This window comes from Gorilla gorilla, chromosome 2, assembly GCF_029281585.2.
Source record: "Gorilla gorilla gorilla isolate KB3781 chromosome 2, NHGRI_mGorGor1-v2.1_pri, whole genome shotgun sequence".
NCBI classification, from domain to species: domain Eukaryota; kingdom Metazoa; phylum Chordata; class Mammalia; order Primates; family Hominidae; genus Gorilla; species Gorilla gorilla.
Window position 1 is genome coordinate 157672919 of NC_086017.1, and position 19799 is coordinate 157692717.

Genomic DNA, 19799 nt, shown 5'->3' on the forward strand with positions numbered 1-19799 from the left:
TTGTCACCCAGGCTGGAGTGCAATGGCGCGGTCTCGGCTCATTGCAACCTCCGCCTCCCAGGTTCAATCAATTCTCCTGCCTCATCCTTCCCAGTAGCTGGGATTACAGATGCCTGCCACCATGCCCAGCTAATTTTTGTATTTTTAATAGAAACAGGGTTTCACCATTTTGGCCAGGCTGGTCTTGAACTCCTGACCTCAGGTGATCCACCCGTCTTGGCCTCCCAAAGTGCTGGGATTACAGGCATGAGCTACTGCACCCAGCTATTGTTCCTCTCTTAAAATAGCTTGCCACATTTTGACACTATAAAGCTAAGATTAAAAAAGGCTCTAACGCAGAAGCCAGAGACTGTGTTCCTCCCTGTGCCTTAATTTCCCTTAATCTACACTTCTGTGAGATGAACATCATTCCCTAGCTTGGCATCTTGCATGGACTTTTTTTTTTTTTTTTTTTTTTTTTTTGAGGAGATAGTATTCTTGCTAGGGTTTAAATGGATTTTACTTGCTATTCAAATCACAATACAGAAATTTACTTTAGGCCAAATATTCCTCACTGGCTTTGAGACACTTCTCTGTGTTCTGAAAACCATTGATCTTTACCAACACATAGCCCTTTTCATTTTTTACACTGGTTCTACTGCAGGAACCTGCTCAGGTCTCTGAACCTGCATTAGAACACTGAATCTTCATACTGACCTTATGAGGTAGATAACATAATCAATTGACAATGATACTATTGACAACTAAGGGAAATTAAGGCACAAGGAGGAACACACAGCTTGAAGGAGACAGTACCAGGTGCAGGAACATGGCCCTAGAAACTCAGGCGGTGTATGCTGGGCTAGAGACAGTAAGGGAGAGAGGCAGGACACGGAGGGAAACCCTGTACACTTATGTGGCACTTTAAGCTCTAGGAGCACTTCATTGTGCCCAGAGACATTTTAAATCATTCCATTCTTAACTGATGGCAGGGATTCTCTACAGAGGCTTTTCTAGTTACCCTAAAGTTACAGTTGTTGTTTTTGAGCCCAAATGCAATTAAAGCTTTAGTACTTACGCATAGAGTAGCTAGCTAACTTGATGCCGGGAGCCCAGACACTGACTTTCTGGCAATTTAATTGCCTGTGGCTGGTGCTTTTTGTTTTTTCCTCTCCCAGCCTTGTCTCTACTTTCACTTACACTCCCCTCACTCCTCAACCCTCCCCCCAAGAGGTACATAGGAGAGGTACTGACATCCCTTAATCTTGTCTTCCTTCCCTCCCTCCCCTCCTTCCTCCTCCCTCCTTCTCCCCCTTCCTCACTGACCACCTACCTAGAACTTCCTTCCCAAGATCAAAAATATACCTCCATGCCCCATCCATTGCAGCTTTTCCTCCTGAATATTTTCCCTAGTCAGGGACACGCAGTGACTTTCCATTCACTGTTATAACTCACATGGTAGAAATAAAAAAATATGCAACATTTCCTCAAATCTCACTGAGATTACAAATTAAACTTTGAAAAACAATTCCTGGTATTTTCTTAATTAAATATCGAATTTTTCATGTGTGATTATTTTCTGTATGTAATTATGTAATAAGATATTTGTCTAGTATTTAAATAGGTTCTGCAGAAGATATGTGGGGTTTTGCTCAGATCTTCTTTGCAGAGTTGAAGAAAGAAAGAAATGTTTAGATCAGTTTAGTTTTATTTTGCTTAACCAAAGATCCAGAATCCTGTTGAGAGAGTGAGAAATAATGAAAGTAAAATTTAGCTGTCACAGAGATAATGTCAGTACTCTAAGCCTTATTTTGGGTTAGTTTTGGCACATTATGGCCAGTTTGGAAATCCTATGCCCACCCTCTTCTGTAAATGGCATAACAATGCCATTGGGATTCAGCTATGCAAGTACCTCCACTTTTCTTGGCATGCCATCTGTACCAAGCACATGCTTTAGGTGAGTTCCATGGGTACACTTCATCACTGGAACTTGGCATCTGGTGAATTGTTTAGACTTGTGGGAGATCATCTAGACTTGACTTTTCCTGAAGATCTCCTGCATACTAATGTTCTCACCGCTTGCCATTTGGAGCTATTGAGGTCTAGGGCACTAACACCATGAGGAGAGCTGCTGTTACAAGAATTGTGCTGAATATGAAAGAGGGACTCTTCCACATGCCCTTATTGCTTAAGCATACTTTTCCATTGCATGAAGAATATCGTGGGTTGTTCATGTCATCTTTCAACTCAATCTTCATTACAAAAGAGATTAACTAAATTCTTATAAGCTTCTGACAGGTGGAAATCCTAGTTTCCAACACTGGTACAGATTTTACTACAAAGTGTCATGTACCTTTGCTCATTTTTAAAGGAGATTTGAAAGGAAAAGTCAGTTAAATATGATGGAGACAGGAGGCAGAGAAATTCTAGGTAGAAAAGGGTGAGTCCCCAGTGAAAACCCTACCCTCAAGCTGAAATGCCTGAAACCCCGGCCCAAAGTGAGAATTTATATCCCCGTTTTCCTGCTTGAATGTTGCCTTTTCCTAAACTGCCCATGGCCCGCCCTGCCTGCAATCCTGTGCCTATAAAGACCCAAGACTCAGTCAGAGAGGAGTGGAGACTATGGCTGGACATTGGAGAGAAGCAGCTTGACTTCAGAGGGGCAGCTTGACTTCAGAGGGACAGCTTGACAGTGTAACTTCAGAGAAGAATCCAGCTGGAGATGGCCAGACTTCAGGGGAAGATCACCTACCCCACTGTCCCCTTTTCAGCTCCCTTTCTCACTGAGAGCCACTTTCATCAGCAATAAAATCCCCCGCATTTACCATCCTTCAGTTTGTTTTGTGACCACATTTTTCCTGGACACCGGACAAGAGCCTGGGAGCCATGAGTGCCGATATAAAAGGCTCTCACATTCGACCTTTGCCCTTGCTGGTGGAGGGCAGCTGTCCCACATGACAAGGCAAAGGGCCCACTGAGCTGTTAACACTTAAGCCACCCACAGACAGCAGAGCTAAAAGAGCACTGTTAACACATCTTCTGGGGCTTCAGGAATCGCAGTCAACCCCACCTGGTTGCTACCACAGGGCCTGCACAGAGTTTGTTCCTGCCCATGCCAAAGCGGCCAGCCAGTTCCAGTGCTTGTGCACTCCAGTTCCTGCCTTGTTTGCCTGTGCACTCCCTCCCAGGAGGAGTTGAGAGTGGCAGGCTGAGTACACAAGGCACCCCTGTCTCGAGTCCTGTGAAGGGGTCAGGGAAATATCCTGCTTTGAATGTACCATCATTTAACTGAATGAGTGCTCAAAATACCATCTGAACACATTTCGTTTAAAAACAAAAATCAAATATACAAAAAAATCAAGTTTTTATTTCAAATATTTGAATCTAATAGATCATTATTTAGGTTTATACTCTGTGAATATATATATGATATTGTATTTAATTAATATCTGAGTAATCTCAATTACCATTTTCTAGGAAGGATAGAGTGTAAGAGCTAAACATTTCATGTAGAAATATTAACTTTCAAAAGTTATAATACCAGAGTTTTAGAGTGAAGGAGTATTTAAAATGTGTCTTTCTTTGGGAGAGATTTTGTTCTTTACTAACAATAATTTGAAAATTGGTAATTTAATATCTTGCGAATATGAAAATATTATGGTATAGATTAGCTTCTAGAAGTTAAGTGTAGCATGATTTCTTGAAGATTAAAAAAAATTTAACTTTTTAAAGATAATATGCATATTGAATATTATTTGAACATAATAGTAAAGAAAATTATCTTTGAACTTTTTTGAATATATGGCATTTGCAAAATAACATTAGCTCTTATGCATGAAATAAATTGTAACTAGATTTAATAGGACAAGATATAATTTATATAAAAATTAATAAGGCCTTAGTTAATATTTGGTAGTAAAATGGACAATGAATCAGAGATCATAATTCAAAGCAGTTTTTCATAGGAAGTTTCATTAATAAATGCAAAAACTCATATGTCCTTTTTCTCAAATTCACAATGAGTATTAAAAAATGTACAAAAACCTTTATAAATCAGTTATACAGAAGATAAACTATAATTTGAAAAGCAAAAGTATACAACCAGAGCTACAGGCATTACAGCTTAATTCATACAGGTATGAGTTTAGATAGTCTCAATCAATATACAGACTTCAGATTTCCTGAGGAGACTTTCACTAATCCACTACCACACTCCTGATTTTTGTTCCTGGCTGCCAGTGCTTTCAAAAAACATGAAGTCCTAGATAAAAACAAAAGTATACAAATGAATTTTCAACAACAAGACAGAGATCAATTATCAGATGCAGAAATACTAAGGGATCTAGTGAAACACAGTAACATATCTGTTAAAAAAATTAAATGTAATAAGTAAATATACAAAAGCTCTATAATTATAAAAGTTCTACCTTTGGCTTTCCATTTTAATAATAAATTCTATAATTCTATTCATTTATTGATACCTGTATGAATTTAATTAATCTTCCAGTCATTTTCTCTAAATGTTACTTTTTCTCTATCCCCATAATTCTCATCTTTGGCTGCATACTGGAATCACCTGGAACACTATATGAACTTCGAAGTTTCTGATTTAGTTGAACTGAGGTATGGACTAGTCCTTGGGGTTTTTAAAGGTCCCTAGGTGGTTCTAATGTGAAGGCAATTTCAGAATCACTGGTATATCCAATTATTTCCTGTAATTTGGTAGTTAGGTCTACACACTTGAGTGACTGTACACTCTTATTGTACTTCATACTCCTATATTAGATGGTTTAATTTAATTACTATGAGTCGTGGTAAAGTTTCCTTGTTTCACTAAATTTTTTCCACATATGCCTACTTTCAACTTCTTCCTCAAAGCATCTAGGAGATGCCTGATTTAAGGGGAGACTAAAATCTCTCCTTAGTACATCTCCTTAGTCCCCCTCTTGCCATGTGAATATTCATAGACTCTTCAGGTGGAAACTAGTCACCTGTGACCCCAGAGTGTCAGGATCAAATAGAATTTCAGAGCTAGGATTAAATGGGAATCCTGATTTAAAATCTATAAATTTTAAAATGTCATTTTGAAATACACACTTTACTGAATCATTGCAGAATGAACCTAGAGAAAGCATCTATAATCAAGATTAATAAGAACAGACTTACAATGAGGAAACAGGCACCAATCATTACAGCTTTCATTTTAACATCAAGGTCTAAAGGGAACTGGATTCCAAAGTTATCAGCGTCTGTAAATGCCTCTCTCAAAATTCCAGTCCAGTGCTTGGAAATTTTGCCAACCACACACTGTTCATCAAGAGATTTAATCTAAATTGAAAAAAAAAAAAGTATTAAATACTTTTACGAAACTTATAGCAAAGGTACTTTCAAATTTGAAGTAAGATGAAACAAATATGGTAGTAAAATTATGCACCATATGTAACCCTCATTAGATAACTGGAGGCTCCTGTATCTATTTATAGATATATGAAAAAAACTGTTTCATTGTATGGAGAAATTATATTTCAGAAAGTTTTTCTGAAATATTTAACAATTTCTATTTTATATTAATATAGACATTAATAAATTATTTGAATTGGCCCAAAAGAAAATTTAAGCAAAAAAGGATATAAATATGAAATGTTTCTTTGATGACATTTCTAGAAGCCATCAGGAAGTTAATGAACAAGACTCCTATTAGACTTCTGCTTTAGGAGAAGCACAGTTTACACAGACTGAAAGATTAAATATGATGAAAAGGCTTATTACCACCCACTGTGAGTTGCCAAACATGAAATACTAAGCACCTAGAAAAGATTGGCAGTTTGGAGTAAAGGCAAATACCAATAAGTAACTTGATGAAATGCCCCACGCCAAGGGTTAAGGTTAAGAGTGAATAACTAGTGGGGTGTGAATAATAAAAGATGAAGAGTGTATGAACAAATGAGCTCCAAAGTAGAAGTTTCCTAATTTTACAATTCTGCCTGAGGAAAGCCCAGGGCCATCATATAGGGTTGAATGGACTTTGCTCAGACTAAGGCAACTCCTCTAGGAGGGCAGGTGGGGACTGAATGTAGCTGAAATTCACAAAACTATGTACACATATAGTTGTATTAACAGAGGAGTGTCCTTTTCAGCTAAATAAATGTGGGGAATCTAAAAATACTTGACTCATTTTATGTGAGTACAAGTGGATAGTTTGTAAAATACTAGAAATAAACATCTAATATGAAACCGATAGCATAATACTGTTCATCAAATATTCATTTCATTCCCTCTCCTTCTGTAGGGCCAGTATACTTCCTGTTCCTTCATAATTAGGCTTGGCCATGTTACTTGTTTGAACAATGGGTGTTAGCAGATATGACAAGAGTAGTGTCCTTAAACTTGGCTAAGTGCTTTGGCCTGGCTTATGATCTTCAGTGACAAGCCACTAGAAAAGCATGACTCAGGTAGCTGCTGCTGCTACAGCCATACAACAAATCTACCTGGAGCAGACTGAGGTTAACATGCAGCCTAAGTCAGTGCTTAAATACATCCACTGAAACACAGTTGACCTACACACCCATAAGCATGAGCATAAACACTTATTGCAAGCTGCTGAGTTTTAGGGATTATGTGTAATGAAATACTACTGTGGTGAAATAAACTAATACAAATCCTTTCTTGTACATGTTAGTATTTTTCTGCTAATAGCTGTCATTGAAGCATTTGAAGCTAGTAATGAAAACTCTTATGTTTTATTTTTTAATTCTGAAATTTAAAAAAATGAAAAATGTAGCTGACAACTTACTAGCCACCGTAAACTCAACACTATACAGATAAAGATATTAACATTTGCCCTTTTTGATTACTACAGCAAGAAATTTAACAAAGTAGAGAATACATTTTTTATGGCAAGGATAAGAAATGCAAATAATGATCTTCAACCAATAAATTAGCAGGACTAGATAATTTTTAGCTAAATTGTAGACATTTTGGAATAGAAAATCACTATAATAAAATGTCAACATTTGGAAATAATAAATTGGTATTGTATAATGTTAAACTTTCAAATCCATGAGTGCAATACTAATTGGTAAAAGCATTCTAAAAACCATAGATTCATCTCACGATGCAAATATAAATGCAAAATACTGAAATATAATGACAGCATATAGGATCTAGGTATGTAGCAAAGAAATATAAAAAGTGTATCATGAGTATATTAATAGTTGCTGGTAAGCTATTTTATTTACTTACTAATGATTTATTTATTTACTGTTATTACAGCCAATTTTCATGTAAAAAAACTAAAGCAAAGAGAAGTGAAAGAATTTGTTAAAGTCACATAGATAAGTGTTGGGAAGATGGGTTTCGAACCTGGGCATCTGGCTCCAGTGTCTATACTCTTGACCATTAGGATTGTCTGCTTTTTAAAAACATATTTATTGAATACTAATGAAAATCTAGTTGAGAGGGCAGGAAAAAAAATCTGTGGGCTATAGTTGACCATATAAAATTTATCACTACTCAGGATCAATTTCTATACTTTGAGATTCCTGAAACACAACAGTGGCAGGAATTCAGATTTCAAGCTCATAGACAGAGCTGACTTGGTATGTCAGTTTCATGTGGCCATATCTTTTCCCCCTACCAAGAGTCCTTGAAGGAGACAGACTCTCTTATCACCTATATTGGATAAAAGGTCTACTAGGCTCTCTCTTACTCACCATTAAGATAACCTTCTTAGAGATTCAATTACCATCTGTTTGCTGAAAACTCTCCATTCTTTTCCTCTGCATAACTAAAATCCAACATGACCTTAATTCAAGTCATTAACTTCCCATATATATTTTATATAATCAACTACAGCTCATTGATTATATTTTGCTGATCCCTGACCTAGATGTGTATTAGTATTTGATACCTTACTTTTTAAAAAGCAGACTATCATAATGGTCAAGAGGACACAAATCAAGTGTTTTTCCTCCAAGATTCTTAACTTGGCCAATGTAATATCAGAATAATAACACATCAAGTTTATCTCCAAAATTTTTTTCATCCTCAATTGATATCAAATCCATGAATTAGTTCCACATAGTACACCTATGAAATGCCTCTTGAGTTATTCTCTGTTTTAGAATGACTCCTGCCCCTGCTGTGGAACAGGCTTTTATCTCTTTTATTACTTCAAGTTTCCATGCCCAGTGACACCCTGGTGGATTTTATGTTCCTTAGTGGTCCCTCATACTGATAATTTCTGCTTTGAGGTGTCAAAGTTTCCATTGTCAACTCTATGGAAAATTCTTCAAGTGACTATTTCTCAGTTCTTTCCATGAGAGTACCTTGATATCATCATTCTAGATAAATAGAAGAAAAGTTAATTTATTACATGGAATGGATGCTTTAAGGTATCCATCAAGAAAGACTGCCAGATGAAACATAAATTCTTTAGTATCAAATACAAGGATTACACAATGTTTTTCCAGTGTTTTCATTTATTTACTAAAAATAAAATATATGCCAGCCAAACTTCTGTTAACATTGTTCCTTGAATGAGAAATTACTTTTCACTTCTCTGGATGTAGGACAGAGATTCCATCCCTTACATGAAGAACTGCTATTATGCATACCCCTACATAAAATTTTTATACATGCATATTATGCACACATATACATACACGCATTATATAATCCCCTTATAAGAGCCTTTTTAAAGTTTCTATATCACATCCTCCTTAGAACTGCAAATCTCTGTCATTAGATTATGAAGTCAGTGGGGGAAAGGATTCATCTTTATATAGCTAAGGTCTGACGGAGGAATAAAATACCATGTGATTAAAGAAGGCAGGCAGATCACATAAATGAATGACACTGGATATTGAAAAACCTCAGTAAGGGGTGGAGACAGTGGTAGAGTTCCCATGTCATTATTACAAGGGGCAGCCCCACACATCTTTGGTAGATTTTTACTCTTTTGTTGGAAAGGTGGGCCCAGTTAACCCAATTTTCTGATTTTCCAAGAGAAACAAGAAATCAAGATTAAGTTATAAAACCTTCTGATTTTTAAACATTTGCAATGAAAAAATTTGGATTGTAAAAGTAGACCATCTGTTGTTGAAGAGCTACTCTAATGAAATTCTACAATGTATTACAGTAAATATACACATATTAATATGTTGCAGCTTCTAGTGACCTAATTTAATATAGGGAAAAGGAGAGACCACAGAGAAGCATAATTGGGTAGTACATATTATACTAATTTTCTCAAAACTATCTTTGCATAATTGGGCTTCTTGTAGGAATTCAAAGATGTCAGACATTCTGAACATGGCCTTGAGCACTGGCAGATGATATTTCAGATTTAAGAAGGATCCATATGCTTTGGCAATCAGACTTAGATGGCAAGGTTAACGTTCTGTTTAAAATGGATAATATACAGTATCATCACATAGAAACCACCACGTTTAAGTGAGGGATGATTTGCTTATTTTTATTTGACTACATGGGTCTGCTTCTTTTTTTTCCATTTCTCATGACCAACAGTGACCTTTAATCAGAGTGATAACTACCACTCTGCCCAAAGTTAAATAAATGAGAAAATCATCTTGCTATTGAGACATTGGCACACAACACTTATTTAATGCATTTATAACGTCCTGCAAAATTACATTCTTCTTATATTAGGAAAGCAAATCTTATAAACATTATGACATCTCTTACCTCAAAATTAACATCTCCACAACAGCTGCACACAACACATGGACCACTTATTTTTAGTACATCCTCTCTTTTCTCATTTTGAATTGTAAACTTTGGTAGACATGGGTGCCAGGTCTGAATAACATAACCTATTGGTACACCAGGAGGAGCTTGGATTTCTATCTACAAAGGCAAAATAATATATGTAAATGTAATAATCATAATGCCTAGGTTCGATGAAAGGTTCAATGACAGGGCAGAAATTCTTGCTGAACTATTTTACAAAGTGCTCTGGTAATTGATCACAGACCTCCTGAAGGCAGCAGGGACAACAACAGCTGCTACATCTTAGTGGTCTCTCCAGAGTTATGACTTCTTGACCCATATTATCAATAATCCTCAAGGTAAAAGGTCTAGATGGCCCACAGCAATTTCGGGTACAGCAATCAGTATCTTCCGCTGCAAAGTAAACCCTCTGTCCAAAGCTGTTCTTAATTTCATATTTGTTATTAGTTTCAAAACCTGTTAAAACTAAAAACATAAAAGACGAAATCATAATCACCTCTATGTTAAAAATATTGAATCTATCCAGATATTATAATATCTAGCTATGCCAGTTTTAGATGATACCCCAAGTGGCATAAGGAGAAGGAGAAGAAATGATGTTTAGAGATGATCCAGGCAGAGAAAAATGGCAAAAAAAAGGAGAGATTACCAATGTATAGAGAAATTAAGTCCTTATGCCGTGGGGAAAAGAAAGAGAGATCAGATTGTTACCATGTCTGTGTAGAAAGAAGTAGACATAAGAGACCCCATTTTGTTCTGTACTAAGAAAAATTTTTCTGCCTTGAGATGCTGTTAATCTGTAACCCTACCCCCAACCCTGTGCTCCCTGAAACATGTGCTGTGTCAATTTAGGGTTAAATGGATTAAGGGCTGTGCAGGATGTGCTTTGTTAAACAAATGCTTGAAGGCAGCATGCTTGTTAAGAGTCATCACCACTCCCTAATCTCAAGTACCCAGGGACACAAAACACTGCGGAAGGCCACAGGGACCTCTGCCTAGGAAAGCCAGGTATTGTCCAAGGTTTCTCCCCATGTGATAGTCTGAAATACGGCCTCCTGGGAAGGGAAAGACCTGACCGTCCCCCAGCCCGACACCCGTAAAGGGTCTGCGCTGAGGGGGATTAGTAAAAGAGGAAGGAACGCCTCTTTGCAGTTGAGATAAGAGGAAGGTATCTGTCTCCTGCTCGTCCCTGGGCAATAGAACGTCTAGGTGTAAAGCCCAATTGTATATTCCATCTACTGAGATAGGGGAAAACCGCCTTAGGGCTGGAGGTGGGACGTGCTGGCAGCAATACTGCTCTTTAAGGCATTGAGATGTTTATGTATATGCACATCAAAAGCACAGCACTTTTTTCTTTACCTTGTTTATGATGCAGACATTTGTTCACGTGTTTACATGCTGACCTTCTCTCCACTATTATCCTATTGTCCTGCCACATCCCCCTCTCCAGGAAACGCCCGATAATGATCAATAAATACTAAGGGAACTCAGAGGCCGGTGCTGGCGCGGGTCCTCCATATGCTGAATGCCAGTCCCCAGGGCCCATTTTTCTTTCTCTATACTTTGTCTCTGTCTTTCTTTTCCAAGTCTCTCGTTCCGCCTAACAAGAAACACCCACAAGTGTGGAGGGGCAACCCATCCCTTCATTATGTGAGACACCGGAAACAAGTTATATTTTCTTAATTCCATAAATGTCTGTCAGAAGAGAGACTTTTCTGCTGAGAGTTGGGGCAATGCTGTGGGTGGGCACTGTGGTGCTAGGTGTATAGATAAAACGTCCACTAATGCAGGATAGTTTTTGTGTAATGTGGAGGGGAATATAAGAGGATTGCTGTTTATGTGCTATGAAATTTTATATTAAATCAATTGGTTTGAGACTGTCTTATAAACCTTACTTATGTCTTATTTTTTTGCAATGCTTTTGAAAGAAGGCAATGTACACGCATAAAAACCGAGGGAGTAAAAATGAAAGATGAATTAGAATGTCACAGTGGATCCAGGGCATCCTTATTCAACTCAACAGTAGTTGTTCAGAAGTGGGAGGTGGGTATTAGACAAAGGTGTTCGGCAACCAAGACTTCAACTCACAGAATATCTAGACCATGGGAATCCTAAGTGAACTCTGCACCTTTGCTGGGCTAATCTCTTCATGAGGGAAACAGATGGCTGCAAAATGCTGATGCTCACATGCTTTGTGTCAAGGGCTTTCCATATCTAACCATACATTGGAAACCTCTCCATATTTAAAGCCAGAAAGGAGCAATAACTGTCCCATTTGTACATAGCCCTCAGTAACTGGGGTCATAGATGTCAGAAGCCTGGCTGAAATAATGAGTGATTAAAATAAATACATGGAGGAAAAATCACTCTATAATGCCTATGTGGAAAGACTCTTGAGTCGGATAAAGACGGCCTTCACAAGTCTTACCACCATGAACTCCTTTAAGTGTCCTTGGTGGGACACAGACAGACCCTGTACTCTGCATTTATAGGAACCACCTCTGATTTCAACATCTGAAATAGTCAAATGTTTGATGAGAAAAAAGTTAAGCTGATTTTGAGAGGACATTCATTATCTAATTAATTGTTACATTAAGTAGCTTAATCTCAAAAATCTCCAGCTTATTTGTAAAACAACATTGGTTTACATAACCTTTAAGTTTCTTTTCATTTACTTTAAAAATGTAAACAAATTGTTTATATTTTTATTGTCTTCTGTGTTTTGAATTGAGAAAAAAAAAAGTAAGTGCCTAGTTTATGCTCAGATTCTAAAAAACTGAGTAATCTTCATCTTTTTTATACCACTCATGAAAAAATAACATAGACTTTCAATTTTGGAGAAAAAGAAACAAAAAAAAACTGGAGACATTTCTTTTTTGAAAAATAAGCATAATTAAAAACTATTAGATTTGGAACTTTCTATTTCATAATTAACACATATTTAACAAATATTTATAAAGCCTATAAATCTACAAAAAAAGATAAATAGTGTGCTGTGTAATGTTTGGTTATATGTCTGTTTGGATTTCATAGCCTTACTAATATATACTATAAAATGTTAAAAAATTCAGAATACAAAGCTCTCTTCCAGAGAAAGCTTTGTTTAGATACACTAAAAAAAATCAAGTAAATTATAAATAATAATGTGCTTTACAAATAACTTCAATGTAATAGATGACAATTGTATATTTTAGCCAAATCCATTATTCTGCTTATACAATTCATGTTCTAATTTTTACCAGTGGAAAGAAACTTTGGAGACAGGTGAAAATGAATTTAGCAGACATATTCCTAAAAACTGGAGAGTTTTTATTAAACCTTTTTTATCTAGAAGGAAAACACTATGGTCCATAAATCTATCCGGGGTCTTCTTCCCCTGGCAGCCATTATAAAACATTAATTGGCTTCCTACGTTTATTTTTGCACCTAAGGAGCCCTGGACCCAAGGAAATGTCAGGCCATTCAGCAGGAGCAGGAGTGCTCTTCTGTGAAGCCAAGCCTGCAGGCTAGTTGGTCAGCATCCTCCAACACTGCAGTGGCCTGCATCTGACCTCGTATACAAAGGTTTTATAGGGTTCATCTTAACTCCCAAGAGAAACTGTGGGCACAAATGATAATTTTCCCAAACTTCGTCATCCAAATAAAAAAGATAACTTACTTTGGAATGTGGCTCTGTGCCATTCTTAAGCTGATCACAATTATGGAGAAAATAGCTTAAGTGGTAGAAGTCAGATAAAAAGTGATGTATGAAGAGAGGAGCAAAATAAGGGTTTTGATTATTTTCCTACTAAGTTAATGTCAATATCCTGAGGGCAGGTGCCCAACATAACAGCATTTTACCTTTCGATTCCTAAATTTTACAAATGAATTGCTGATAACGTTTATTATTGTAAATAACTGGTTTAACTGTCCTATATAAGTGAGAGTGTTATATTTGTGGAGGTCAATGTGCCTTTATCTGCATAAACTTCTACTCTTTATAGAAACAAGATTAAAACAATGAATACATACCTTCCAGAAGTTCAATTTGCTGATGAATCAGTATCTGATCTATCTATAGCAGGAAAAAAAAATAAGTGGTATGTATATGTCAAATGAAGGTTTTTATAAGCTAACCAAATTAAAATTCATGTATTTATATTTTTTAAAGTACATGTAATCAATTATCAATATTTAACAGCTTATATTACTTTTTAGTGTAAAACTGAAGTTAATATTTTTAATTAATAAAATATTTATTGCGTTCATTATTAATGTGGAAAAATTTAGGTCAAATGAAATTGATTTATACTGGAGTACCTTTAAAAATCAGAAAATTGAGGTGGCTCATGCCTGTAATCCCAGCACTTTGGGAGGCCAAAGTGGACAGATCACGAGGTCAGGAGATCGAGACCATCCTGGCTGACATGGTGAAACCCTGTCTCTATTAAAAATACAAAAAATGAGCTGGGTGTGGTGGCAGGTGCCTGTAGTCCCAGCTACTTGGGAGGCTCAGGCAGGAGAATCGCCTGAACCCAGGAGGCAGAGGTTGCAGTGAGCTGAGATCGCGCTACTGCACTCCAGCCTGGGCAACAAGCGTGAGACTCCATCTCAAAAAAAAAAAGAAAATTGATACAAAATGGCCAGTAAGTTTATGAAAAAATGCTCAACATCACTAATCACCAGGGAAATGAAATTCAAACCACAATGAGATATTATATTAGTCCAGTTAAGAATTTTTATCAAAAAGACAAAAAAATAACAAATAATGGTAAAAATGTGGAGAAGGGGAAATCTGTTGATGGGAAAGTAAATTAGAGCAGCCATTATGGAAAACAGTGTAGCGGTTCCTCAAAAATTAAAATTACGGCCACCATATGATTCAGCAATCCCACTACTGTTTTTTTTGAAACAGTATTTTTTCAAATTTTTCAAAATTTTCAAAACAAAAATTTTAAAGGAAAGGAAATCAATATGTCAAAGAGGTATCTGCAATCTCATGCTTATTGCAGCACTAACAGTCAACATATAGAATCAACCTAAGTATTCATCAATAGATAAATGAATAAAGAAAAATTCATTCTTAATACACACAATGGAATAAAAATCAGCCATAAAAATGAATGAAATCCTGTCATTGGCAGCAACATGGATGAGCCTAAGGGACATTATGTTAAGTGAAATAAGCCAGGCACAGAAAGAAAAATACTGAATGTTCTCACTCATACGTGGAAGCTTAAAAAAATTGATTTCTTAGAAGTAGAGAGTAGAGGCCGGGCGCAGTAGTTCACGACTGTAATCCCAGCATTTTGGGAGGCCAAGGGAGGCGGATCACAAGTTCAGGAGTTCAAGACCAGCCTGGCCACTATGGTGAAACCCTGTCTCTACTAAAAATACAAAAACGAGCTGGGTGTGGTGGCAGGCGCCTGTAGCCCAGCTACTTGGGAGGCTGAGGCAAGAGAATAGCTTGAACCCAGGAGGCGGAGGTTGCAGTGAGCCGATATCGTGCCACTGCACTCCAGCCTGGGTGACAGGATGAGACTCCATCTAAAAAAAAAAGTAGATACTAGAATAGTGGTTACTAGAAACTGTGAAGGGTAGGGAGGAGAGGTATAAAGAGAAGTTGGTTAATGAATACAAAATTACAGCTAGATAGGAGGAATAAACTCTAGTGTTCTATAGCTATGTAGGCTGACTATAATTAACAATAATTTATTGTATATTTTCATATAGCTAGAAGAGAGGATTTGGAATGTTCTCAACACTAAGAAATGATAAATATTGAAAGTGATAGATATGCTAATTATCCTTATTTTTCATTACACATAGTACATGTGCATTAAAATGCCAGACTGTACTCCATAAATATGCACAATTATTATGTGTCAAAAACAATTCAAAAGGTAGAAAACAATCTTCCTTCTAGAAGAGGCTGAAGAAATATTGGTAACTTTTTTAGCCATCAAAGAGATTTTTTTTACAAGTTTCAAATTTGTATTAAGCATACTTAATATCAACCTTTGTCATATGTGATAACATCCTTTATGTATTTTATGAGACCCTGATTTTTAAAATATCTATTTCTATGTATTTCTTGCATAATATAATAACGACCAAAAATTCCTATCATTGTGCCACTTAAGCGCATTGTGGGAAATTAAGTTACTAAAGAGAGTGCAAGAAAGAAATGATTTATGAAATGAAAACTGGTTGAATATCACAAGAATATTTGTTTGTATGTGTATAGACTGGACACACAGAGTTTCTTGTTTCTATTTGACCTACCTGATTTCTAACACCAATTAAATGTTAAACCTCTTATTGCTGAGATTAATTATAATTTAGTGCAACAAAATCCAGGACATTTTACTCCTTTATTAATGGCATTTATAAAATTGGGTCTTCCAAAGAACAAAAGCAGCATCATAAAAATGCAGTTTTATTAGTTACAATAAAAAGGTGAGTCATATTACACATAAAATATTAACCCCTTGTTTGGGGCCACTTATTGAAACTCAACAATAAACTTTATTTAAATTTTCTTCCAAATTATAAGGCAATTATTCAGTATTGAGATTAAAGAGCACTTCGCTCAGTACCAAAGTTTCGGGATTAAAAAAACAGTCTTGACTCTTTAGGTTCTCACCCCAGAGTGAGCTATATAACCTCTCTGGACCTCAGTTTCTTCTTTTGAAAAATGTAGCACCTATACGTCATAGACTTTCAATAAGGATTAAATGAGTTAATACACGTATCAGGCATACAACAAAGACAGGAAACAGTGCTAATTAAATGTTTGCTATTGGCCATTATCATAGATTGTATTTAAGATCATAGAAAATACAATTTTCTAAGGCATTTGTATTTTGCTTTAAAATTGAACCTGACCTAGAAGAATTAGAGTAATCTGTTAGCAGAAAATACAGTTTTGCTATTTCAGACTTTGGTGAATTATTCATTTGTTAATCTGGTTAAGCAAGCTGGAAGCACAGTTCTGTTTTTTATGAGTATTTTGTGTCTTTGAAATTACCTGACTTAAATATTCTAATCCAGGTGGACAGTTTAATGGAGGCGGTGGTGCTGGCATCCATGGTACCCCTGCAGCTCCAACTGGCTGATTATATACTGGCTGATTATACACTGGCTGATTTGGGACAGGAAAGCCAGCTGGGCCAGGACCTGAATGGCCGGCTGGTGGGGGTGGGTAGCTGACCTGGGGCCCAGGGTAGCCATTATATCCTGGAGGTCCTGAAATACAAACAAGTGAAATGATTTATAACTGCACCAAAAATGGAATCGTCAACCTTTTTAGGGTTATGCCATCTATCTATAAGTTGACATTTCAGCGTAGAAATCTGTATCTGTGATGTTTAATATGCTTTTCTCTTTCTGAGATTTTTCAGTGAAATATCTGTGGTTGCACATCCACTTCTATTTTGATGATAGTATGCGGTGAATAGCCTTACCCTTACCATTCAAAACTCAGATGGAAAATATGCTTTAATATCTGAGAAAATGAGAGTAAATAACCATGATCTAGAGTCACCTACATAAAGATTCTGGCAAGCCTTCAAGGGAAACAAACACGGCATTGGTAGAAGGCCCAAAATAATAGCTTTGAGTCAGCATTTCTAGGGACAAAGTATCTTGTGAAAAATGATAATTCTGAAATTCTAGCAAATGACTTATAATATATGTATAGAACTGGGGGTAGTTTTGCCCCCTCTCTGCCAGGGATATTTGACAAGATCTGCAGACGTTTTTTTGGTCACAACTGGAGGGGAAGATAATACTGCATCTGGTGGGTAGAGGCCAGGGCTGCTGCTACACATCTTAAAAGAGCCAGAACAGCTTCTTAAAAATGAAGAATTGTCCAGCCCAAAATATTATAGTGCCACTGTTGAAGGTGAAAGTACATCATTTCTTTTTTTTTTTTTTTTTTTGAGACACAGTCTCGCTCTGTCACCCAGGCTGGAGTGCGGTGGCACCATCTCTGCTCACTGCAAGCTCCGCCTCCTGGGTTCACACCATTCTCCTGCCTCAGCCTCCCAAGTAGCTGGAACCACAGGCGCCCGCCACCACGCCCAGCTAATTTTTTGTATTTTTTAGTAGAGATGGTGTTTCAGTGTGTTAGCCAGGATGGTCTCGATCTCCTGACCTCGTGATCTGCCCACCTCAGCTTCCCAAAGTGCTGGGATTACAGGCGTGAGCCACCGCGCCCATTTGTTTAGTACACGTCATTTCTTTTAGTACATTCCAGATGCCTGCTTGGGTTAATCCTTTGCCTTATGTTTTAATCCATAATGTATTGCTTTCCTAAGTCCTTCTTCATTAAAATAAAATTCTATTATAATATTTAGGTTAGAAATTTAAATTTCACAATTTAACATCCTTTGGTCTCTGGAAAATATAATTTGAGAAACAAGGATGGCAAAAAATTGTAAGAGGCAGAAATTTAATAACAGTAAAAGTACTTCATATTCTCTGCGAATGTGTGATTACAATGAAGATTTATATACCTGTTTGTATGCTCCACAGAGTAGCAATTCCATAGCAGTGGAATATAATTTCAAAGGACTGTATTTCTCAATATTTTAACATTAAAGCCTATGCAAAATGTAATACTTAGAATAGGAAATTTACAAATTCTTTTAAATGGATCATTTATGATAAAATTCATTTGCCCTTCAAAAATAAGGCTTAGAAAAACAGAATAAACCTCACAATAATGCATCATAAATATAGCTTTTATAATTTATTCCTTTATGATGAATGAATATTTACAAATGATCATAATGTGACTGGCTGTGTTGTAGAATATGAGGATACAATTCTCAAGGAGGCATCGTGCTGTCAGAGAGCTTACAGTCAACTTCTGGGAGAAAGAAAACACATTTAAAACAAAAAAAATTCATATGGATGTGATGGAGAGAATGTATGCGGGCGAGGGCAGGGTATGAGGCAGGTACTTTAGGTAAATATAATTTATATCAAGGTCTAAAAGATGAGAAGAGAAAAGCTTTATATAAAGATCTAGTGATAAATGCTTCAGGAGGAAAGAAAGGCAAATAGAATACCTCTGACTTTGTAATGAATTTGACAGGCGTAAAAGAGAGAGGAATGTCATAAGAAAGAAGACGACTAGGAAAGGCTGTTAGCAAAGCGACAGGAAGCTGTTCATCAAAGGAGGCCTTAGTAAGGAGTCCGGATTTGGTTCCAATTATGATTGGCAAGTACTGGAGGATTTTAAGCAGAAGAATGAGTTCCATGGTCTTATTTATATCTTACAAAATTTTCAGGAGTGGAAAAGCATTAGAATTTACAATGGAAAACACAGATGCAATCCCTGCCCATCATTGTTTAATGAGAGAGACAACTTTATATCCCCACCTATTCTAGGGAACTATAATACCAGTGTAATTAATTGATTAATTAGAATTGGAGATAAATGCTTTCAAGTAAGAGACCACGGTTTTATGACTAGAGATGCCAAAGGTCGCTATTGAGATGGGAAGAGAAAAAGGGAAGGAGTAGGAACAGCTGCCCTGAGGGGTCACCTGTATGCTGAGATCTGAAGGATGCACAGGAGTTCAGGAGGCCAGAGTCACAGAAAGAACATTTCAGAGCAACGTCCTGGGACAGTAACTAACATAGGCCTTTAAAAATCTGAATAGCCAGTCTAGCTGAATAACAGCAAGCCAGGCTCAAGAGGAAGTTAAAGAGAGAGCATGGAAAAGGCCATCCTGGGTTTAGTGTTAGCCTTTATCCTAAAAGTAATAGGCCACTAATAAAATAGGGGCTATACACTCTCTGTAATATGAGCAGATTTACATTTTTAAAGATCACTGGGGTCAGCACAGAAACCAGACCATAGGCAGACCAGTGGGGATATGGAGATGTGAGTTAATTTCTTACATTTTTAACATCATCATAATTTTCCCCAGACTCTGAAAGTATGATTGATTACTCCTCAAATCAATGAATTAAGCATAAAGAATTACCTGAAATTTGAATACTAGTATCATTTATGTAAAGACTAATTGATTTAAAATATTTTAAATATGTTAGCAAATACTTGTCATTTACTATTT

General features: G+C 36.6%; 1 protein-coding gene across 4 annotated transcripts in view; it reads right to left on the minus strand.

Annotated features, from left to right (window-relative positions):
• Positions 1 to 3326: 3326 nt before the first annotated feature.
• The window catches only part of PLSCR1 (phospholipid scramblase 1), a 29755-nt gene continuing 13282 nt past the window's right edge, over positions 3327 to 19799 (minus strand). For 2 of the 4 annotated variants that reach the window (XM_004037810.4, XM_063704286.1), the window contains 6 exons: positions 16739 to 16956; positions 13741 to 13783; positions 9974 to 10194; positions 9685 to 9846; positions 5146 to 5307; positions 3327 to 4240 (listed from right to left, as the gene is read on the minus strand). In XM_004037810.4, the coding sequence (XP_004037858.1) occupies positions 4184 to 4240; positions 5146 to 5307; positions 9685 to 9846; positions 9974 to 10194; positions 13741 to 13783; positions 16739 to 16956 (863 nt within the window). In that variant the 3' untranslated portion in view covers positions 3327 to 4183. The remainder of the gene's footprint in view (positions 4241 to 5145; positions 5308 to 9684; positions 9847 to 9973; positions 10195 to 13740; positions 13784 to 16738; positions 16957 to 19799) is intronic. The other 2 variants (XM_063704288.1, XM_063704287.1) reach the window with 1 other exon arrangement.